Genomic DNA, 24,240 nt, shown 5'->3' with positions numbered 1-24,240 from the left:
TGAGTGTGGAAACAATTAGAAGTTTTTGAAATCATTAACACAGCCAAACTCAACCTTCATCCTGGACACTTTGTTTCTTTGTTTTAAACTAAGTATGCTCTTGTGTTGGGTAAGGGTATGGGTAGTCCCTAAGATACCGAGTGTGAAACCAGAATGATTAATGGTCATGCTTCACCATGTTCCTCAAAAAGGCCTGCTTGGGGTGCTGTTGGTTCACCTGTGCTTATCTCTCTCTTCTTTCTAGAATATGGTATCAAGTTTTCGTGTTTCTGAACTACAAGTGTTGTTGGGGTTTGCTGGACGTAATAAAAGTGGGCGGAAACATGACCTCCTGATGAGGGCACTGCACTTACTGAAGAGTGGCTGCAGCCCAGCAGTTCAGATAAAAATCCGAGAACTCTATAGGCGTCGGTACCCAAGGACGATTGAAGGACTTTCAGACTTATCAGCTATAAAACCTGCAGTTTTCAATTTGGACAGTAGTTCCTCTCCTGTCGAGCCTGACCTGGCTGTTGCAGGCATTCACCCGCTCCCTTCTACTTCAGTCACGCCTCAGTCTCCTTCCTCGCCTGTCAGTTCTGTGCTCCTCCAAGACACTAAGCCCCACTTTGAGATGCAGCAGCCTTCCCCTCCAATTCCACCCGTTCATCCTGATGTTCAGCTGAAAAGCCTACCTTTTTACGATGTGCTTGATGTGCTCATAAAACCTACAAGCCTAGGTAAGTGTTTAATAGCTCTGCAGGTTGCTTAATTCATTAAATAGGTGGTGGTTATGACAGTACTAAGTCTGGACTTAAAGGGCTTTTTGCAGCTGGGGGAAAAGTGGAAACTCCCTTCCCTTCTCATCTTTACCTTTGTCCTCACTTCACTGCTTGTCTCCAAAATTGCCAAGCCACACTTCAGACAATAATGTTCTCTCTTGAAAATATTATATGATTAAAGATCTTTTGTCTTTTGAATATTAAATAATGGAGTAAAATAGTTCAGTTGAAGGTACCTGCAATGATCATCTAACTACCTGACCACTTCAGGGCTGACCAAAAGTTAAAGAGTAATAGTTAAGGGCATTGTCCAAATGCCTGTTAGACTGACAGTGTTTAAGAGGGGGCGTTGACCACATCTTTAGGAAGTCTGTTCTGGCGTTTGACCACCCTCTCTGTAAGTAAATGCTTCTTAATATCTAGTCTGAACCTATACTTCTGGCTGAAAGATTTGGACCTGAAGTCTCTGCCTTGTCCAAGTGAGGAACACATCTGTCAGGGCTAACAGGAAAAGGATTTCAAGGGTCAGTAATTTATAAGTTGCAACAACATAAAGAGAACAAGTTCCCTGGCTTGTTAGTTTATGCTTATCTCACTGCAACAATTCTGCAGGTTCTGACATCCCTCACTGAAAGAGATACTTTGTACAGCAAAGTTCAGTATTGTATGCAGATTAGTGAAGGTTTCTCAGCCTACAGGTTATTGCCACACTGTATGTTAAACTGTAGAGTGGACCCTTGTCTTCCAAATAACCTGAAATCTCAGTTTAGCTTCCTTGAATGCCTCACTCTTAAACGTATTTAATTATTTGGAAATATGTTGTTTTCTGTCTCGAAATTCAACCTGTCTTACCTTGCATGCTAGAAAAATGTTCCCTAATGATTTAGCAGTACTGTTTAGAAACACTTCAGCATATTACAAGCTGTTTGCATCCTCTTAAACATTTTAGTTTCTTAACTGATAATAGAGCCTTTTAGGCTGTGGCTTGTACCTCAGTGAGGCATATACTGATCTTTGGTCATACTCCAGTACCTAAAGCAGCAAATGTTACTAACAAGTGTTATTTACAAAGCCTGTTGTCACTTCTGTTTGTGACACCCTGTTAAAGAGTTTCATACCGACCCTGTGTGTCAGTACATGGCTTATGCTACCATTACTTTTAGAGAGCTAAATCTGTCAGTGCCACGATGTCCTGGCTAACTCCTTACGCTCGCTCTGCGCAGTAGCTGAGTACCTTAACTAGCTTCCTGAATTACTCTGCGCTATGGAACAACTGTTGGCTCGCAGTTAACCAGACTGGTTGCCAGCCACACAGTCCCTCTGACCCATATAATGCAGCATGTGCTATGCATTATATTTCTGCTGTGCAGTTACCTTTTGTTTCCTGGTCAATCATATATAGAGGTGGCGGTGATATGCTAGAAGTTTCCCTCACAGCTGTTTTCCTCAAATTAGGAAATGATCCTTTTTTTCCTGAAAGGAGGATGCTTCCTTAGGGGTGTCACCATGTTCTAGTTAGAGCTGCATGTAAATTCCTCTTTTTGAAGACTGTAGGCTCTTCGCATGTTGCTGAGTTTTTTCTCAGGAGTGAGGATTATCTAGTCCTGTAACGTGAGGATTATCTAATTCTGTAACATTTGAGTCCTTTTAGGACATGGGCGAGGGGGACAATATTAATTTAACTGAATACTCATAGAATCATTAAGGTTGGAAAAGACCTCTAAGATCATCAAGTCCAACTGTCAACCCAAGACCACCATGCCCACTAAACCATGTCCTGAAGTGCCACATCTACATGTTTTTTGAACACCTCCAGAGATGGCGACTCCACCGTTTCCCTAGGCAGCCTGTTCCAGTGCTTGACCACTCTCTCAGTAAAGAAAATTTTCCTAATATCCAGTCTAAATGTCCCATGGCGCAACTTGAGGCTGTTTCCTCTTGTCCTATCACTTCCTACTTGGGAGAAAAGACCAACACCCACCTCGCTACAGCCTCCTTTCAGGTAGTTGTAGAGAGTTGTACTCACTTGCCTTCAAACTCTTTCCAGAGCACAGTACCTGAAGGTGTCAGCAGCCAGAGCTACAACTCAGATCTGTATGAGGAGGAATGAAGAAGTGGGGTGTGAGGAATGGCTTATATGCAAATAAAGGGCCCTTCTGATGTTAGAAGGATATGAACATTGGCTGAAAATTCCTCTCAGTACAGATTCATGAGCAAATTTGGAAATGAGTCTTCCTTCATTTAATATTTTTAGATTTATACGGGTAGCTTATAGTCCCACTTAGTAGACCTCGGTGATTGGGACATGCAACAAGCAAGTTTTGTGTTTGAGAATTAAAAATTCAGAAACCAAATGGACACGTAAATCAGAGAACTAGGCGTATAGTCTGCTTCACTGCAACTCTGTAAAAGGGATGAGTGTAGGTATTCTTTTGCACTAAAATGAGAATGCAAGAGCAGGTACAGGGTTTAGTTTTAATTCCTGCTCAATTCAATAACAGAGTATTTCCATGATCTTTTACATGTGCTCAAGTATTACTTCAAAATAGAAAATGCTGTAGTGCATGCACGTGCATATATGTGCACAATGTAGCTGTTTTGAATTGTTTGAGGAACTTATGTGTGTGTGCTCCACCTGCGTTCTATTTTGTGCTTGTGTCCTTTTTCTGTGTGTTTTCTGGGCATAGGGGTCGTCTTTGCTGAATGTCACTGTGTACAAGCCAGTCTAGCTCTTACAAATTTGCCTGGTTTAGTTGTGCTATTTTTGTATTTGTCCTCCTTGCTGGTTACTTTAAACTGTTGGACAAGTCCAATCTACCTTTGTCAGGTCAAGATTTCTAGCTTCTATAAACCTTTAATACTAAAAAGTTACTGCTTCCTATCACTGGCAGACAAGTAGGATTCTAATACAAAAGTTTTATTTTCATTCCCCACTCCCCCTCTACCCCCCGCAATGCTACTGAGGGGTAATTCCCAGACATGAAGTCTAGCTGGTTTCTCTGGCATGAGGGGTTGTGCTCCCTCCCTTCCTCCCCAAAGCCTTAGTTACCTTTAGCTGTTTCTGAATTGAGTAATTTTCCAGCTGTCCATCAATAACTTCTGGTACACGTTCTCTTCTTGTAGTACACTAAAATAGTTGTAAACATCTTCTCTGTGGTATTCTTTTTGTCAGTTATCCAATGTTACATTTTGTTGTGTATTTGAACCTTTCTCCCTTGGGAGAAAGGATTATAACGTGGCTTGCTAAGCTTCTTTAGTACTGAAGTGTAATGTGATATTAAGCCATCTGAATATAGCTGAATGAATGATTTGTTCCATTGCTTTCCTGTTGACAGTTACATGCAGTTCAGTCACAATTTGATTATATTAAGTGACTTATGCCTTGTTCCAGGAAAAACTCGATTGCAGATCCTGTTTTAATCAATTACTTTAATCGTCATGGTTAAACCTCTTTTGTGTCTTTTTTTTTTTCTAGTACAGAGCAGTATTCAGAGGTTCCAAGAGAAGTTTTTTATCTTTGCTTTAACACCTCAGCAGGTCAGAGAAATCTGTATTTCCAGGTAAGAAGTAAGAGTGTGGCAAACTGTAGGTAAACTTTTGCAAAATTTCAGGAGAAAGCATGGATGTTTGGTTCATTTTATGTATTGCATAAGCTTGCAGATGCAGGTGATAATCCTCACCAAAGTTATGCTGAGTTTATCTGTTCTGTTTTTCTTCAGGAACTACTGTGTGCAGAATTTATGTGCAGGGTAAAACCTACACCACTAAAGAGTTAACAATTACCCTGTTACAAATAATTGTGACTGTTTAGGGAGGTGGTAAGCTTTTCTTCCCTGCATGTTTCCTGGCTGTAGGGATGGAAGACTGCTTTTATCTTTTTGTCCCAGGGTTCATGTTGTTGCAAGACCTATGGTGTAAGCCAAGAGAATTCATAGGGTTTTTTCCTCTCTGGCGACATCATACTTTATTGTTACTATAAACTCTTGACACAGGATGCTGATCCTAAAGTCCTGCTTAACTTGCAGTAGCTAAACAGAGGTGCCACTCGTAAGACTTGTTCATAGCTCAATAAAAGAAAAATAAAGACCAGAATTTAGTGATGTTGGGGCAGGCGTGCCAGTTCTTTCTGCATGACTGGCATATGAGGTCTGCTGGCTAAATGAGTACTTCTCTTTTTCTTTCTCTTTGTCACAGGGACTTCTTGCCAGGGGGCAGGAGAGATTACACAGTCCAAGTTCAGCTAAGGTACTTTTCTCATAGTGTTCTCTTATAACTTCTTAATTGACTAACATAACATAAGTCTAGACGTTTGTGGGGACATGTGAATGTGATGACACTTGAAAATGATGCTTTCTCTTTTTGGGGATATAGGTTATGCCTAGCAGAGACCAGCTGCCCTCAAGAAGATAATTACCCTAACAGTTTGTGTATTAAAGTAAATGGGAAGCTGTTTCCGTTGCCGGTAAGCTTGTTTGTACGTATTTGTGGCTTCTCTGTGACTTGCAGTGTGTGTGGTGGGTTTTTTTTATTGTTAGCTTGCTAAAATGGTCAAGCTGTTTATTGTTACCACTTAAACTTCTGTAGTTACTAATGTTAGGCATATGGTCTGTGTGAGATAACATGATGAACAGTAGTCATGGCTACAGCCACTGCATGGATTAATTGTGTTTTAGCCACCTATAGCAAACCTCATCAATTGCAGTTCACACAACAAAACATGTCAAAACCAAACTGATGTCTGCATGGGGAATCTTCCTCATAGGTATTTAAATTGAGGTTATTTGACTTGATCAGTAGCAGCCCTCGCTGTTTGGGCTATCTGTATTTGTGATTGCCTTGAGTTTCTTGTTATGAGGAAATGGTTTCACTTTCTCGTGTACAAGTTTGTATGCTGCTCTGCATCTGTCCAATTAGAGCAGAATTCATTGTGGGGATGAAGAACAAACACAGGGTTCCTAGCATTTGCTGATGCTGAAACAGAATCATTAAGGTTGGAAAAGACCTTTAAGATCATCAAGTCCAACCATCAGCCCAACACCACCATGCCCATTAAACCATGTTCCGAAGTGCCATGTCCACATGTTTTTTTGAACACTTTCAGTGATGGTGATTCCACCACCTCTCTGGGCAGCCTGGTCCAATGCTTGACCACTCTCTCCGTAAAGAAATTTTTCCTCATATCCAATCTAAACCTCCCCTGGCACAACTTGAGGCCATTTTGTCTCGTCCTATCGTCAGTTGCTTGGGAGAAGAGACCAACCCCCACCTCACTACAACCCCCTTTCAGGTAGTTTTAGAGAGCGATAAGGTCTCCCCTCAGCCTCAGTAGTGTTGGCAGTCGTACGCTTTATCGGTGTCTGATGTTGCAAAAGTTACTATGTAGGCAGGGTCACCTCAAGGCTTGAATATATACCAAACGGGAAAAGCACACTCATTATTCTTGAAAAAACCTCTGTCATGGGTATCTCTGTACAGTAGAACAGAGAGAAACTCTTATGCAACCCATTCTGAAATAGTTCTGGAACCTATAGAAGGTGGCAAAAGTAGTAGTACAGATGTTTTCTTCAGCAGTGGGTTTGGAAAAACGCTGTGTGGAGAGAGGTGATGTGAAGTCTCTTTTTCAGAATGTTTGTCACCACCTTGGTGTGTCAGATGTGTTGTCCTGTACCCTCCCTCCTGCCATATGCAACCATGACTGGTTTTCTTTTTTGCCTCTACTCAGCTTAAATGAGACTTTCTAGCTTCTCTTTAACCATCTACTGTTAACCCCCTACTTCTTTAACCATCACTGTTCTTCTATCTGTCTCCAGTATGACTTCTTTAATATGTTTTCTGGTTGCTATTTTCTGCAAATGCCGGTTATGTTCTCTGTGACAAACTTGATGATTTTCTCCCTTCTTCTGCAGATTGTCTTCCTTTCTTTAAGCAACCCACCAAAAAGAATTGAATCTGATGTTCTCTTGTGGCCATCAGTATCTGCTGACTCTCAGTCTTGCTAATACTGTTTATGTCCTGCTATGTTGTGTTATGCTATACATTTTGTGTGTAACATGTCACAGTTGTAGCGAAAATTGTTTGTAATCTGGGATTGTTGCTTTAACTCTTAAATCCTGTACATTCTTTTTGCATGTTGTAAGACGATTCTTTAATCTGTTCAGCAGAAACTTGAGGTGAGGAAGTGAATAAATGACTAGTGTCTTGGCAAATTCCTTTCTTTTCTTTCAGTATGAGCTGAATGACAAATGTCGTCTCAGTCTGAGTGTTCCTGCAAACATTTTTGTTGATTTGGTCACTGTCTGTATCCCTCTGATGGTTCCTTTCTGTTGTAGGAGATGTAAGATAACTTCTTTGCCTCAAAGACCACTATTGTCCAACTCAGTAGTGTTGGTATTAGGTAATTAATCAGTGATGCTAGCCTCTATTGCCAACTTGTACAATTTTTAAGTGAGTACTGTTCAGTCTTTTCCTGGTATTAGCAGTTGATGCCTCTGCAGATGTTCTGTAAATTATTCCTGGTTTTATATCTCTTTGGCTGCAGTCCTTACCAGAAACTTCAGAGAAATGCCACCAGTGTGCCAGGACTGCTTCAGGTTGTGCTAACTCGTGTTAACGCGGTGTTTTCGTATAATCCTACAAGTATCTGTCTCCTCCTCTTATAGGGTTGGTTCTGACTTAAAAGGAGTAAATGTAGAGCCTTGCATGCTGGTATCTTGGCAAGTAACAAGGATTTTATACGTAATGCACTGCAGCAGGTGGCTCTCCTCTTGACTTCTCTTGTAGGCAAGACAAAATGCAGAAGTCCAAAAGGTAATTTGCTTTTCTTCTCAGGGGATCTCCATAGACCACTGCAAGCCTCTTTCAAAGGACAAAATCAAATGTCAGGGCAGGTTGGAAATAGCCAGATAGAAGAGCAATCCCGCTTTCTGTTGACAGATTTCCTGGCTATAGCAGATTCCACCTGCTTTGACTATTACGGTTCTCGCAAGAAGCGTTGGAAGACTTAAAGACCCAAATAATCTTGGTAGTTGCTAGCCACTAGAATTGGCAGCCTGCCTAAACAGTGCTAGACCATGCTGGTTGTGATAGGCAAGCAGTGCTCTTTACCTAAGTTCTGGAAGGGTAGGAACGGAAGGTTTTAGTGTTCTAAGGAGTACAAGATTGAATCTGATTACAAGGTCATTCCTCTGTGGAAGGAAACATCAAAAGCGTGATGGAAATGAAGCATGTGTGCTGCAGAGTCTGTCTCTAAAAAAGAAAGAAAAGTTGTGAAATAGAAAAGAACTTGCATCCTTGCTCTCTTTAAAGCAAGGCAGCTTCATTTTAGGTTGGATGCCAGCAGGATTATTGTGGCTGGTACAGTACGTGTGGAAATACTCTCTGAAACATTGCAGGGGTGGTGTGTTTGTCCACATAAGCTCATCATAAAGTCACCATAGTAAAGAAAGGCCTAATAAGGTAAAGCAATTAGGATATATACTCTATAAATGGCTGCAGCTGTTATGTCTGATTAAAGAAATGGCAAATAATTCATTCTTTTAAATGTGAAATTGTCAGCAGTCCCCATCCATCTGCTGCCTCTCTGTTCTGTGATAAAGCACACATGGTAAGGTTCCTGGTAGTGAGTGGGTCACTCATCTATGGCGAGAACCATTTTAGAGAGAGCTCTTCAGCTCTGGCCTGGCAGATCTGCCTGTAGAAGCTCTGAGTTTCTCTTCTGTCAGTGCAAGCAAGAGTCCTGTGTGCAATTAAGGGCAGTGGTGAGGCAGAGCCAGGGCTTGGTAGTCAGGTGAAACATATGGACTAGTAGTAGAGCTGCTTTGCAAACCTAGGAAATGATGTGACAACTATGGAGTCCTCCCTGGTTTAGAGACAGTGATTATCCTATGGTATACTTGGCTAGGGAGTGGAAGAGGCTGTTTACTTCTGTTTTTTATTTTCAGACTTGACGTCTTTCAAAGTAGCTCTTTTCCGAAGCACTAGGCTGTGAATGTGTGTATTTCTCTGGGTTTAAAAAAAAATGTGTGTGTTTTTTCGAGCATATCCTTTCTGGGAGAGTTTCTTGTATAGAACAACACTGTCTTGAACTAAATGAAATCTGGCAGACAGTTCTGTGCAAAACAGAGGGCTGCAATCTCTTACTGGCATCCTTTGGTGCAGGATGAGGTTGAGATGAGTGGACTGCAGGCTGTCTGCATGAGCTCAAAACAGATTTTCAGAGTTCCTGTTACGGACTGGCTTCGTAGCGATAGACGCAGGGTGAGATGAATAAGCTGCAGTTAGGCCGTGTGCTCCTTCATCTAGCACAAGTACTTTCTGCTCATGATATGCCGGAGAGTATGTGCTTAAATAGAAGCAAAAGGGAATCTGATGGCTCCTGATTCAATTCACAAATATTGGCAATAAAACTACAGAGAAAAGCTGTCCAGGTTATGAAATTCTTCCTCAATGCTGAGCAAACAATCTAGTTTATTTTGTTTCTGGAGACAGCTGTGAAGCCGATTAGCTCTTAAATTCAGATGATATTCCATGTACAGCCCTTCTTCAGGGGCCTTGGCAGAGTACAGATGACAACCTGTCGCTAACGGGGCTAGGTGTAGTTGATGCGAGGCAAAGCAGACGCCAAGGAGATACGGAGCTCTTGGAACAAGACTTTGTTGTTTCTTAAATAGAATCAGTAAAGTGTTTTCTGGCTGTGAAACACTGAATTAACTCTTCATGACTTGCTGTGTTTGTCACTAAGGCAGTGTCCTTGCGATGTTCCACTTTCTTTCAGTGCGGTGGGGGGAAAAAAAGGACAAAGCATCAACATTACTTTTTGCTCTTCCAGTGAACTTACCCACACCAAAACCGTGCTCTCTCCCACCTTTTCAGCTCTTCTGTAAAACTACTTGAAAACAAAAAATGCTTTAAAATTGTGGTAAACTTCTGGTATTAGACTGTCAAAGACTGATATTTCTCAGAGTACGTGTTGAATTTAGTCTCCAGCAGGTTTACCTGCTTCCCATAGATCTGTTTAACAAGTCTGTTTCAGCAGGTTTCAGAGTAACACTTTCCTTGTCTCTTCTTCCCATAGGGATATGCTCCGCCGCCAAAAAATGGAATTGAACAGAAGCGACCTGGGCGCCCCTTGAATATAACATCTCTAGTTAGGTTGTCGTCAGCCGTGCCAAATCAGATTTCCATTTCCTGGGCTTCTGAAATTGGAAAGGTAAACTGTATGTTCTGTAGGGTGTGGAAAGTTGTCTAAATAACCTTGTTGAGCATTCCTTTTCCCCTGCTGCCTGGTGTTGCTGGCAAGGCATACACCAGCAAGTGTTTAATATTACGTGGCTGAACTCATTATCAGTGCCAGGAAACAAAGCTTGCTGTAGAAGTATGGTAGTTTACAGTAACATATATATAAGATTTGCATACAGATGGCAAAGACTTCCTTATAGAATTCACATTATTTCACATTAGAAAGCCTGCTGTTAGGGGTTGCCTGAAATGTGTGTCAAAAAGAACAAAATCTTTTTGTGGTGTAAATAGTACAGAATGGGTCAGGCATGACAAAATAACAGAAGGGAAACCTACTTTCTTCCTTGTAGCCTGATGGTGTGAAAAATGAAATTATGTAGCCATCTATTAGGTCCTTTCCAACCCAAACTGTTCTATGATTATATATTCTAAGGCATGTTTCTCAGTGTCTGTTGGAGCTGTCCATTGGAGAAGGCTTTTTAAACTGACCAGATGTGCCAAGGCCGTGGGAGTGGAAACATGCATTGTGTTTGATGTTTTTGTGTTTTCTAACCAAATAATACTAAGTAGTTTTACAAAAGCAATTTTTACTTCATAGGAAGAACTCGTTAATGGATATTTCTGTGTCTATTCTTTTGAGATTCCTTTTTTTTAACATGAAAATGGCCGCTCTATGACCTGATTTAAAATTGTACTTCCAAATAAACCAAAATGGGTGGAATTTCCAGCTCGGAAAGCTCTCAGATGGCACGTTGCTGGGAAGAGTTTGCTGGGGAGGTGTCAAGCTGCTGGAGTCAGCTGTTTCTGGGCTTGATGGATCTCAGATATGCTTGGTTGGACCATACTGGTGTGGTGTGTGTTGGTAATGCAGGATATTGAAGTGTTTTCTTACAAATGAAGAGTATTCTGGAAATTGAGGTGACCTGGGGGAGCAGAGACTCAATGTGGGGAATGGTGGAGAACTTGGGGGGGGCGGGGCGCGGAAGGAAAATTGAAGCCTCTTTGTAATGTAATTCTCAACTTCATGGGAAGCTGCAGTGGGGGAAAAGCATCCTGGACTTCAGGTGGCAGGAGATAAAGGGGCTGGTGACTGAAATGTGATACCTCTTGCTTTCTAGTGCCTGCAGTCATTAATCGTAGTTGAAAAGGAATTAGCTTTTAAAATGGCCATGTGGCTGTTTAGAAATTCCCCTACAGATTTACTAAGGAAAGAAGGGGAGAGTGTGAGGAATTTTTGAATTCTTCCCAGGTTTAAATAGCTGTTGCAGCAGCCCTTTCGGTTGTTGGTAAGTGAAGAACTACTTATTCCTCTATCCATGACTAGTTGTGCAAATCCTTCTGGATTTGATTATCAAAGTAGCTTGCCTGTTACTTTTTTCTTCAAAATCAAAATCTGTGGACCAGAGACACCACATGTTTCAGAGGGGGACTCCAGTATAAGCTTTTGTACACTAATTAAAAGTTAAAAAACACATTGGAGAGAAAGCTAATGTTTAGAAGATAAATGAAGGGCAGTGCTGACAGCAAAGTTTGGTTTTTGTTTCTTTTTTTCTAAAACAGAGGTGGGAGGAAAGATCTAAGCTGTTGCTTCCCAATCATAAAGCACAAGAATCTTGAAATGACTGCAGTGTTGTGTGGTCTTGGCCTCTCCTGCTGACCCCGGCTTTCCTCCTCCCTGGTATCTGCCAAAACATACTCTCCTGGAAGCAGATGAATTGGAGGTTGTGCCAGCATTTCCCCCTTGCCCTGAAAGGCATAGTGGGTGGTTTGGTTTAAGGTTGGTGCTCAGAACTCGCAGGGCAGCTGTTGCTGTTCATCCTCTAAATGAGACCCTTGGGGATGGTGTGGAGTGTCAGTGGGCTGACATGGTAAGGGCTTAGTGGCATCTACTTGACTGATAGGGAAGGCTTCTGAGCAAGGGAGGCATTAATCCCACAGGGGTGGTCAGACCTGAGCCTATAGAATTCTTTGTGTAGGCAATAAACAGTACAATGTATCATCATTCTTTAAGGAAAAAAAAATACTCCATTTTTCTTAGTGGTTTCTCATGCATTTAGATAACTTTATCTGCTCATCTAGGTAAGAGCTGGCTTTCCTATAGGTAGTAAGGGAGGAGCAGGGCAGCAGGTGTTCTTGTTTAAAATTCTTGTGTAGTACCTAGACAGTATAGGAGCTATAAGAAGGTGGCTGGCAGGGAGTGGAAATAAGAGATGGCAGGCTGTGTGTGTTATACAGATGAACCCATTATTATTCTGCAGTAGTGGGACTTGCAGAATTTTCTCTTCATTAGTGACCTTGAAGAGAGAGTGAACACTGGACAAAATCTGGCAAGTGGTGTGAGTTAGGGAAGAGTAGTAAATGCTAGGGGAATGTGGCCAGCCTCAGAGGAGTGGATGTGGTGTAATGAGGCTTGGCGTAAAAGTGCAGAGCAAGTGAAAGAAAAGGTACAGAGAAACTGGTGCAGCTCTGTGCCATTTGAAGGTGTAGTGTTTGCATCTGAGGCCATTCATCTTTTCTTTTGTCATGTGATTGTCTTTGAGCTCCCTGCTAACAGATTGACACTGGGGAAAAAAGGGAAGGATTTAGGAGACATATGTGAGATGTTCTTAAAGACTGCATATATGAGAAGGTGTGTCACCAGTGTGTCATCTTTCCAAGAAAAGAGCCCAGACTGTCTCTTGGTTGTGGAGTTACTCTTCTTAGTTAAGTCCCAACTGGAGTAGAACAGTGGGACTTGATTGGCAGGAGAATTCTGGCAGAGTATCGGACTCTTTCACAGTAATGAAGTCGTCCATCAATGCTTCCCATCACTACTAAGCAAAAAATTGGCATGTTTTTGTTTTTACTGTATGCTACAACTACTGTAAATAGTAATCTGTTGTCACTGTGGAAGTGCTGTATGAAATCAATATGTAATCTTTAATGTCTCTTTTTGCAGAATTACTCCATGTCTGTGTATCTCGTTCGTCAGCTCACTTCAGCTATGCTTTTGCAGAGGTTAAAAATGAAAGGCATCAGAAACCCCGATCATTCCAGAGCACTAAGTAAGTCAAATTAATTTGCCTGTCTGAACTTTTTGAGGGTGGTTGGTGGCTCTTTAAAATTAGAATAGGTAATACTTAGGGGATTTGCACCATTTTGAAAGGAAAGTCCATGCCCAGAGTATTAGAAGTTCCCTTTGCTGTTGCTGAGGCATTGTGTACTTTTTGAGCGAGCGTCCTTGCACGCTGGTAGGGAGCACACCTAGAGATCCCATCTGAAATGTTCTGATGGGAATGCCATGAGCACCACTTACTGTGGTGGGCTGTGAGGTGCAGGTAGATGTCCTAAATTCTCTTCACTTGCATGTGATGCTGATTGTCTTTGTACCTCACTCACAATTATTTTTATTTCTCTCTTCGCATGTTGGGTTGAGTTTGCTCCACTAAACCATTGTGGTTGTTAGTGCACCTGCTGCACATCAAACAATCTTGTGATGCATAGTGTTTGCCAGTTGCTTGTAAATAGTGAAACTATTGTTGTTTGATACTGCTATGAACTAGTTTCCTAGATACTGAATTTTTTTAGGTAGCTGGCAATAAAGTACATGTACTGAAGAATCAAGATTAGCATTTTAAATAATGATGTCTGTGTATAATATCTTGATTTATTTTAATAGTTAAAGAAAAACTAACCGCAGATCCTGACAGTGAGATCGCCACCACCAGTCTGCGGGTATCTCTGATGTGTCCTGTAAGTATGGCTGGAAATACCATACACATGACCATATACAGATTTGTATTTTTCATCCTTAGTGCAGAGTTGGCTGCTTTTAAAAGGCCCCGCTTTAGAAACTTCACTGGCTTTTGTTATATACTGATTCATTAATAGAAAGTAGTGGGGAGAAGGGTGCATCTACGAGTACCTGATTGTAGCAGCATTCAACCAACTTAGAATTGTGACTGCCTCGGTTGTAACGCTGTCAGAATAAGTTGCTGCTCCTGTGTGTACCTTTAGAAGGAGTAATGGCATATATTGAGGTGTTGAGACTAATTGGGCAGGGTGACAGAATAATTAAGGGATACAGTGATAAATAAAACCTTGTATCTCCTCATCTTGATGGTACTGCTTGTACTGACAGCTATGATAACAAACAAAAAAATATGATCGCTCTGTAACAAGGTAATGCTGCCTTGGAGTTTCTCTTCCTAGGTAGAAACTGGCCTGGTGTTTTGAGACTGGTCTGTTACGCTAAATGTTAAAATGGGTATTACGCCATTCGAGTCAACATAACTGGAGCTCACAAAAAACCCTTGAAATATTTGGCTAAAAGAAAATGATAAAAGCAGGTATTTCAGTAGGTCTTCTAATAAAAATAAAATCCTAGAAATAACATAGCTGCAGGTCCATGAGAAATGTTTCTGACTCTTTTTTCAACTCAGTGAAGACTTTGAGGATGGCTTTATTGTTCCTTCAGGTGCCCTGTAGGTGCTTTGATAGAGTGGATTTGCCTGCAGCGACCTCAGTGCTGGGCACCTCTGTAGTGAGAAGAGACAGTTACTTCACCGACTGCCTCCAATTTCATTGTTAGCCATCCAGGCCTGCTTCACTGTCTTCTGTTCTGACACTCTTTAAATGCATCTCCTGCAGCTGGGAAAAATGAGACTGACAATCCCATGCCGGGCTGTTACTTGCACACACCTGCAATGTTTTGATGCTGCTCTTTATCTTCAAATGAATGAAAAGAAGCCGACCTGGATCTGCCCTGTCTGTGACAAAAAGGCAGCTTATGAGAGCCTAATATTAGATGGGTAAGAGGCTGGGTTTGGGATTACACAATTGCTTAAAATTTTTCATGATGTACTTGATAGCTACTTTTGTGACTTGACGTTTAGCCATTTCATACTGCTTTCTGTCAAAATACTTTAGACTGGGAGGAACCATTAGACTCTTAGTTTCTATTCCCATGTAATGAGCTATGTAAGTTTATCTCCTTACCACATCATCAAACTCTTGAGCCTCAGTATATTTCCTCTGGAGAAATCCAAATGTGACATCTAAGGATAGGTCTCCCTTTTACATGACCCTGTCTCTGAAGCTTTTAACGTAAATTTTAAACTCTAACTCATGAATGAGTGTCAAACTTCATTCAAAGGATGACGATTTCTGCTTCCGTATGGAAATCTGAGTTGCAGTAATGTTGGAGTGGAATATGGGTAAGTTGGGATACTCCTTTTAGGTTTCGATGTCTGCAAAGGCTGTAGTTACAGGCTTTCAGGTAGGATGAACTAGGGAGAGAGCGCATGCAATGGGTCCAAGGTGATTATAATTAGCTTTTTAACTGTATCTCCTTTTCACTTGGAATCAAAAATGAAACCACTCAACTTTATTTTGCAGGCTCTTCATGGAAATCCTTAATGAATGTTCAGATGTGGATGAGATCAAATTCCAAGAAGATGGCTCCTGGTGCCCCATGAGGCCAAAGAAAGAAGCTGTGAAAGTCTCAAGTCCCCAGTGCACCAAAATAGAAAGTACGCACATCTGGGTACTAGTTGCAAACCAACATAGTCTTGGAGATGTAGCCATAGCTTGGATAATGTGTATGGATGTTGATGTTTGGTTTGTGGAGAGCTTAATACTTATAACCTTCTTGTGATTTAAACTAAAAAGAAAGGGTTGTATCTCTAGAAGTGTGCATTTTGGGGCTTTGTCTTTGCTCTCTGTAATAGCAGTTAAGAAAACAAAAGGTTGCTCTTGTTTTAGGTCCTTAAACTGATAAGTGAAGATTAAAGCTTGTTTTTTAATAGTCTCAACATGATACAGAATACTAATAAAATAGTTCCTGGGCCATAACATCCTCTGTAGTGGCCTGGAAGATGAGCTAAACCAGGATTTGAGTTCCTGGTTCTGTTGCAAATAGAAACTGCTGATGTCAACAGCCTTTAAAAACCAGCAATATCTTATTTTCTTGCCTAGGTTCCACTGTTGTTAGCAAACCGTGTTCTGTGACAGTGGCCAATGAGGTAAACAAGAAGAAAGTTGACGTTATTGACCTGACAATAGAAAGTTCCTCTGATGAAGAGGAAGATCCTCCTGCCAAAAGGAAGTGCATATTTATGTCTGAAACACAAGGAAGCCCAACCAAAGGGTTTGTCAATTTTAAAGTTAGTTGTTATTCTGTAATGTCTCAGATAAACTGATGTGTAGACAAATGGACTTGTAATCTCTCTTCAGGATCCAGCTCCACACTTCCAGAGGAGAATTTCTAGGCCTCTCCTTGCAGAAGGTTGTATTGATACAGTACCTTTGTACAGGCAAAACACTATTAAATAGTTTTACATCTCTCAAAAGACTTGCGCTGACTGTTGCTGTGTTTGCAGGGATATTTCTCCATAGAAAAGGAAGCTGATTAAGCTAATGGACAGGATTCTCCTGAAGAAGCAGATTATGCCAAGTGGAGAAGCTTTATGCATTCTTGCTAAGTTAGTGTCACCTCAAAGGCTTTTCTCTCACTGTCTGTTACACTCTATCTGACCTGCTCTGGTGCCCAGGAAAAGCTAGGCTGCATTGTGTGTTTCATCCATCCTGTCAGTCTTGGAAGGGAGCTGCTTTGCTGTTTGGAATCAAGACAAGCTCTTCCTCTGTCTCTCTGTTAAATTCTGGAATGTCTTGGACACTATCGTTGGCCATGGTTATGGGTCAGTCCTGCACCTTGGTTAGCACAACCGACGACTTCCCAAGTTCTCTGTCAACTGCTCCATCTTTGTAGTCATGCCTGACTTCAGCGGCAGGCTTAACCAGCTTTACTGTTGTGCCACCTTCTGTCTGTCCCACCGTGTGGAACTCTGCTGCTGTTACTGTTTGTGCCTTCCATAAAGTTCTTGCTCTCAGCCTGTAGGGCACAGGAGACCTGCAGTGAGAGAGGGGCACTGGTTAGGCTCACCAGCAGTCAGTGCTCCACGAGGTGATTCCAAGCATCAGCTTTTAGCAATGGCTTATTAGTTAGTTGCCATGTGTCAGTAGTGTTGTCTGTGTCAGCGTAGTGGCTTATGTCTTACACTAAAATAACAGTAATAAAAACAAACACTCTCTGTTTTGCCCACTCTTGAAGTAATGAGGAGGTGTAGAGTGTCTCTAGCCCAGAGGGATGTGTGGTCTTTGAGCAAATAGTTGTTCATCTTCAAGAACTCTCAGCAGTGACACTGAAATGCTGTTGCTTCTTGTGAGGATCATGGAGGAGTCCTTCTGCAAGAGACTCTGTTTCTTATTATTTTATAAGAGATGTATTTGTAGCTATTTTTCCTTAGTGAAGTTTCAGAAGACTTCCTTCCATGCTCCTGTGTTTGTCTGATATGGTTTTCTGCAACTCTAATTGCAGAAGGACCGAGTTTTCTTGTCTATCTGTGACCAATGTATTTTCCCTACTGTTTGGGTATGGAAATAGCATGTTTGCATTCTTCAAATCCAGCCAGGCACTTGCAGAATAGCTTATTTCCCATGAACAATGTTGCCTGAATGCAAACTGTGGGGTGTCTTCCTATAGGCAGAAGCAACATAGGCTGAAGTGTAAGAGGTGGTTAGAGACAGGAGGGTCTGAAATCCAAGCTTCTGAAATCAGAAGTAACATAAATGCACCAATGCAGCAGTCTGGGGAGGAGGATGTGAGTGGATAATACTCATGGCTGGCAGGCTGAAGGGAGCGATGTGGAGCAGCTGGGAGTGGGAATCTGGGTGTTTCCACCTGACATGGAGTTTATGAAATAATTTATGCATGTGGCTGGTGCCTGAAGGCCTGTGGTGTCATCTTTAACAGTGCTGCGAAGTAATCGGGCAGAAGGTGGGGACGCAGGAGGATTTTAACTGGTTATATGCTCCTGGAGAGCTGAACTTAGCTTGGGCTCAGGCTGTGAGTAAAGATGGGCTTGATGTTTAACTTCCACGCGTGTAATCTGTGCTCCAGGGGCTGGATAATGATCAGCCGTGCCCTCAGTGTGGCACGTTAGCACCAAGGAACAGTTATGTGGAGAAATTGAAACGAGCGCTCTCCTCCTGGCTCTGGCTACCTGCACATCCCTCCCAGGGTTGCTCCACAGATACAGATTTCCACTTCTGTCTCTGAATGGTAGACTGTTATAAATGACTCCAGCACTGTACTTTGTTTTAATGCCAACTTGCTCTTATGTCACAGCTGCTGTTGAGAGCCAAGATACGGTCATGTTATTATGAAGACTGTTATGAAAGAGGAAATTAGAGTGGAATACTGTGTAGTGAGTAGCCACGCTATAGTTGTGTTGTAACATAAGTGACCTTGTGAATGAGAGTGCACAGTGGTGCATAACTTCTCTTCTGTAACTAACGGCCAGGTTGTTTGTAATTTCCCATGCTGTTTAAAACAGGGTTCTCATGTATCAGCCATCTACTGTCAGAGTGCCGAGCGTGACAACCGTTGATGCTGCTGCTATTCCTCCTTCATTAACAGACTACCCAGTACCATTCCATCACCCACCAATATCCAGTATTTCATCAGACTTGCCAGGTAGGTGGTGGCTGTTTTTTAATGTGTATTCTGACAGCCTTGTTAATTTGTGGGGTGGGTAAAAATTGGAGAATTGATTTTTTTTTTTAATTTATTTTTAATGGAATAAGACTTACATGCAGTATTGCACAGATGTGATGGCTAGACCAGTCCAGTGCAGGCTGTCTTTCCTGTTTCAGATTGTGCTTTGTGACAGTGATGTGAAAAGCACTGCTTCTGGGGTACAGATTGGCGCTTTGGAACGGCAGCCAGAAATGCTTCTTGCTGTATTCAGTTAGACTTCGTGTAAACATCCAGTTGTTACGTGTTTGTAGATAGGAGGGAGAGCAGCTTATTTAAGTTACAGATGAGTGATGGCACTGACTCACCCCAGCCCTAGACATAGAGATACTCTGCTAGCTGATTCTAGTGGTGCTCTGTCTAGACTGTATGAAGAAAGGTTAAGGTGAGCTACAATATGTAAGCTGACCTCTATTGACTTTCTTTACCTAGACATACCCTAAATGCCTATGATGTATTCTTCAACACTGCTGCTAAGTATCAGACAAAAGGTGGGGATACTGATTGTTTTCTATCCTGGCTCCTTGAACAGAACACTGTGTGTAGGGACTCTGGGGGTTCTCTTTGCCAGCTGTAACAAACCCAGAGCCCAGGAAATGGTGACTTGCGGTGAAAGGTGTCACACTGGCCTCCTATACTTCCCTCTCCCCCTTCCATTGCCTGTCTCCATTTCTCCCCTGCAACATCTCTGGGTTTTTTCCTCTTCTTTCAGCACCAGTTTGGCAATGGGATGGATATCATTCCCCTTGTTTCTCTGTCCATTTTGGTTCCCTTACTGCTCCCTCCCTCCACTTCTCCCTCGTTAAGAAATCAGTTGTCTTCCCAAATTGGATAGGAGAGTAAGCTGAGAGAATGGAAGCCTAGAACTGTTGCCCATGTCTATCCACTGAAGTTCTAGACTGTGCAAGAACAAAAGAAGCTGTCAATTCTGGAAAAGCAGCTTGAGCTTATATCTCCTTCAAACTTTTTCTCTAATGGAGGAGAGATGCCGCTGGCCAGAACAGATTTGGAGGTGAGGGAGGGAGTAAGTTTACCATTTCTTTCTGTTGACATAGCAAACACAAGGCCAATATTTAGAAGCAAAACAAAAAAGGCTGCAATTTCTCATCGGTTTCATAATTTTAAACATCTTGCCCCTAAATGCTTACACGCTAACAGTGTATAAGATGGACGCTAGTTGTCACTGCTCTTAGAGGATATACGTTGAACTACTTGTAGTTTCCTCTTCTTCATTCCTTTTATCTGTCTAGACACAAAACGGGGATGATATTAGAAATGTTTCCTTATTGGCTGCCTGTGGGTGGAGGAAGAGACCTGCTGCTTGTTTTTGGACTTGTGCATGTTGTGACTTTACTTCATTCCAGCATCTTTAATGTGATGACACTCTTCATGTCCCAGTTTGGCCAAGTCAGGTACAATATGCAGTGAAACTTGCATTATGAACCAACAGCTCCAAATGGCAACCTCCATCTAAGCAACCACATTGAACCACCCTGCAATATCCTGTGAATAATATATCATTATGTCATTCTCATTCTTAAAAAGAGCCACATGTACTTGATAACTCGTTTTGCTGCTGCCTGAAGTAGTCGTTGAGAGTGGTGTCACAGTGGTATATTCCATTTAGAAACTGTAACAATTACAAAATCTGTTCTATGACCACAAAAAATTCCTTAAATTTGTTGTGTATGAATAAAAGAGACGCTCATCAATTTATTATCCTTCTGTTCTTCCTAGGTCTGGATTTTCTTTCACTAATCCCAGTCGATTCACAGGTATGTTTCTGAACTGCTATGGGGATAACTTCCAAGTCTGTTTTTTTGTGACATACTGCTCAAGTAACTATCGGGGTGCTCTCATCATTCATACCATGTTTGCAGTCCACTTAGACCTAACCACAGACAGGGTAAAACCCACTTTCCCAACAAGAGGCGGTAACAAAGATGCATTAAGGGAGGATTCAGTTTAGCCTTACTATGATAAATCCAGGCCTGGAAACTCACTCTTAATAGTTTACCTTTCTAAAGTGAGTACTTGCACAGCACTAAGTTGAATATTCATGTACTTCATGCTCTTAGTTCCTACTGTGTATCCACAGGCCAGATTAAGCTCTGTAAATATACTTCACTGATTGCCGTTGCTGTTGGTTTTGATTATTAGGAGATTAAGTTTTAAAGAAAATATCTTCATGAATTTGATGGGCACATGACTGAACACTTAAATAATAAATCCTTCCATGTAACACCTAAACCCCATTGGTTTTGGATTATATGGAAATTTTGTAGGTCAGAAGTAACTAGGTGGTGCTTTTCCTTCCCTGGAAACTTAAACTTTACACAGTCAGGGAGAATTATTCTTACTGTACCTAGATTCTTACACAGACAGGCTACAGCCTTGACCTGTGGGGGAATATCTGCTCCCTAACGAAGACAAGAGGATCTGAAGCAGACCCTCTGTTTCATCTCTTTGTCACTAGAAAACAACAGTAATAGGACTCTACTGCAGAGTTGACTTTCTGGTGTTGTAAAAACAAAGGATGAACTTCCTCCTTTTCTTTCCACTTACCGCATCTTGCAATATTCTGTGCCTGACCTTGAGATCTGAATTGCCAAAAGTGGGAATAACAGAAGTTTGTTCATGTGGGAGACTGGAAGCAGGTGTGCTGCTATGAAGTGTCCACTTTGGACAGTTCAAACAGTTCAGGCTCAGTTCCAAACATATGCCTGAGATTGGAATCCACAGGGTAAGAGACAGTAAGATGTGTTGAACAATGTGTGTGTGTGTGTGTGTAGGGCTGTCTTACATTATCTTCCTCTTTGACATCTGGTGACCTTGTTCTGTTTCTAAACGCTTAAAATGTTTAGCTCTGCTTTGAGAAGGCTTGTCTTCCACTTCAGAAAATGTAAATCAACTCAGTAATTTTTCTTAATCAGACTTATCAGGGCTCATTTATCACTGCTAAAATGTTTAGAGACCTGCATGTATTGTTGCAGGTATGTAAATGTTGATTAGTACAGCTGCTGCCACTTGAGGACATGAAATTATTCTAATCTCCATCAAAGTAGCAAAAAGCATTCTGCTACCTTTTGTGCTGAAAGGAGCCTGAAATACGCAGTTATGCCCAGCAGCTACAGGCAGTGAACGCTCTCCAAATGCTAAGGGTTTGGTTTTTGTGATCATCATGTGGCTATGACTGTTTCTTAATGTGCTAGTAAATGCTCAAGCTAACCAGTTAGTAAGAAAAAATCCACCACCAATAAAGGGGAGGATGAGGGAGAAGGGCTTGTGGCTACCATCTCTGCTTCCTTGCTGGTTTGCAGAACTCTGGGTCCTGCTTTGCATGTGGTGAGGTTCTGCTAGTAATGTGTTGTGTGCTTGTTGTAGGGAAGATGTATCTTCAGAGCATACATTTCCCTTGTGCAGTTAGTCTCTTCATTCTTCGTTGTTTGTTTCAAGCAGTACTGTCCTCCTATGTTTTTGGATAGTCTCACCTCAACCTTAACAAGCAGCACGCCTGGCAGCATCATCACATCAACCAGTCACCACGAGAGCAGCACGCACGTTAGCTCCTCTGGCAGGAGCAGCGAGACAGGAGTGATAACCAGCAGCGGAGGCAGTGCTCCTGACATCATCTCACTGGACTGAAACAAGGGGCAGCACGGGACTCCAGGAGAAATTGCACAGAGCTGCTGCTTGTATCTCTGGAACTTCAGCATCTCAGAAGTTATTCTGATATTTATTGAAAGGATTTGTCTTCTGGAAAATGGAGTAAATTCATCTATGCTAGGAACAGAAGTGATAGATTTTTTTTTTTCTTGCTCATTAAATAGCTGGTATAGAAAAGGCCCCTTTGGAACATGCTTTTATACTTTTGGCTTGTTCTGGGGAAACTGAATTTTTGTTGCTGGGTGGATTCCACAAATGGTTTTTAATTTTGTTGTAAAACACAGCAATAATGTAAAAACGTTTTTTTAATAAAAAAAGGCACTTAACCACTCTAGAACAACAGCAATGACCTGGGCAAAGGTGCAGAAGTGTATGCATTGGTGAATTTTTAATATTTTCACTGGGGCCTGTAATAAACTTCATTTAAGACAATGAAGCCTTGTGAAACAGCCATGACTTGTGTTCCATGTCTCCTCTTCCCCACTTCCCCCCTTACCTGGGGGATGTAGGGGAAGCCTCTGTAAATGGGATTGGTTTGGGTTCCCCCTGCTTCATGTTTTTCATGAATGCAACACAATCCTAAGCTGTGACTTCTTCCTCTTAATGTTCTTTGGGCTGGGGAGGGCAGAAACTATCTGCAAATCCTGCATTACAGAATCTGTGCTGTCAGGTTGGAATTGGGACACCTCTCACCACCAGAAACTATGCCTAGTTGAGCTATAGTTGAATTTCTGGTTTAACTTTAAGAGGTGATAGGAAAAAAGCCTTTAAACTCAAATTTATATTATAAAGACCTTCTTTGAAACTGCCAGCCCTCACCAGATGACCAAGTGAAGTGCATGGTTTTATGGCAGCTCTAAGGAGACAAAATAGGAATTACTTTCTCCAGTGCAGGATTATTTTCTAGGACTTCTTGCCCCTGGCTTCTGTCCTTTCTGCTGTGCTCTGCTTGGGAATACCGCACTCCAACTTACCACAGGGGAGGCCTGGTGGAAGATAAAAGCTGTACCTGCATCATGTTTCCACCCAACTGGAATTATGGGTTTAGGGCTTTAATGATGCTTTGTCCCCAGTTACATGGCCTCCTAATCATGGCTTTTCTAACTTGATGGGAATGACTTTTACCCCTCTGATGAATTTGCTGCTTTGTTGTGTGTATGCAGTGTCTCCCACACACTTCTAAGGATAACCATGGCAGTACTGCATGGGGAAGAGGTTACAGACCAGGAAAACCCAGTCACTTCCATAGAGCTGGAATAATGGTATTTTCTGTAGCTGCTGACAGAGCAGCTTTTCCAAGTGTTGTGTTTCTGTTGAGTAACTGTATTTGAGATTATTCCTTCCCTAAGTAGCAGCTCTTGTGTTTCTTTTTTCTTACTACTTCAGTCAGAGGTCCAGTGCTTTCTACCTTCCATTACTGTTGCAGTATTTGAACAAAGTACATGAATAAGAAACATTGAAGCAGGATGTATTGTAACTCCCACCTTTAACGCTGCATTACTATTCCTCATCACCTTTTTTGTATGATCTTTCACAGCACTCTTCAGTTCACAGGGTGGTCTTAATATTGCATCCAGTCTTTCTCTTCCTTTCCTTATCTGTTGAAATTTTTTTGTACCTGTTAAGGATCAGGTTTTTAGTATGATTTATTTCCAATAAAGCCACATTCCTCATCAAGTTTTTTCCTAATGGCCTGCAAGAGATCAGTGCTTTCTGCATCACAATTGCACAGTGAACGGGAACTATAGAGTGTGGAGAGAGGGGCCAGAGTCATTTTCAATAAAGTGTTTAAAACAAGTGTGGCTGAAGATGCTGTTTCTACTCTTGATGCCGAGCCAAAGCGTGACTCTGGCAATTACTGAACTGGCCAAAGGGATGTAAACATCTCAGCTGTAAGTAAGAGAAGTTAACAGTGACTGCCAGCTTTAGGACATGTTCCCTAAACTAGTAACATGATATTAAAAAAACGCAGCTTTTTAAATTATTGTGCCCTGTGAGTAG

The 24,240-nt window shown here is 41.7% G+C and overlaps 1 protein-coding gene across 1 annotated transcript; it reads left to right on the top strand.

The window, feature by feature from the left end:
- Window positions 1-247: 247 nt before the first annotated feature.
- Window positions 248-22,510, top strand: PIAS2 (protein inhibitor of activated STAT, 2). The gene is made up of 13 exons (XM_010296486.1): window positions 248-719; window positions 4,237-4,321; window positions 4,956-5,006; window positions 5,133-5,223; window positions 9,835-9,969; window positions 12,937-13,042; window positions 13,657-13,730; window positions 14,628-14,788; window positions 15,375-15,508; window positions 15,954-16,125; window positions 18,374-18,513; window positions 20,311-20,348; window positions 22,033-22,510. Exons 1-13 carry the CDS (start codon window positions 248-250, stop codon window positions 22,216-22,218), a joined length of 1,845 nt encoding a protein of 614 aa, XP_010294788.1. The 3' UTR covers window positions 22,219-22,510.
- Window positions 22,511-24,240: the final 1,730 nt, after the last annotated feature.

Source organism: Phaethon lepturus, unplaced genomic scaffold (genome assembly GCF_000687285.1).
Source record: "Phaethon lepturus isolate BGI_N335 unplaced genomic scaffold, ASM68728v1 scaffold40941, whole genome shotgun sequence".
Classification (NCBI taxonomy): Eukaryota; Metazoa; Chordata; class Aves; order Phaethontiformes; family Phaethontidae; genus Phaethon; species Phaethon lepturus.
The sequence above is the reverse complement of the archived record's forward strand: the minus strand, read 5'-3'. Positions and strand labels throughout refer to the sequence as shown.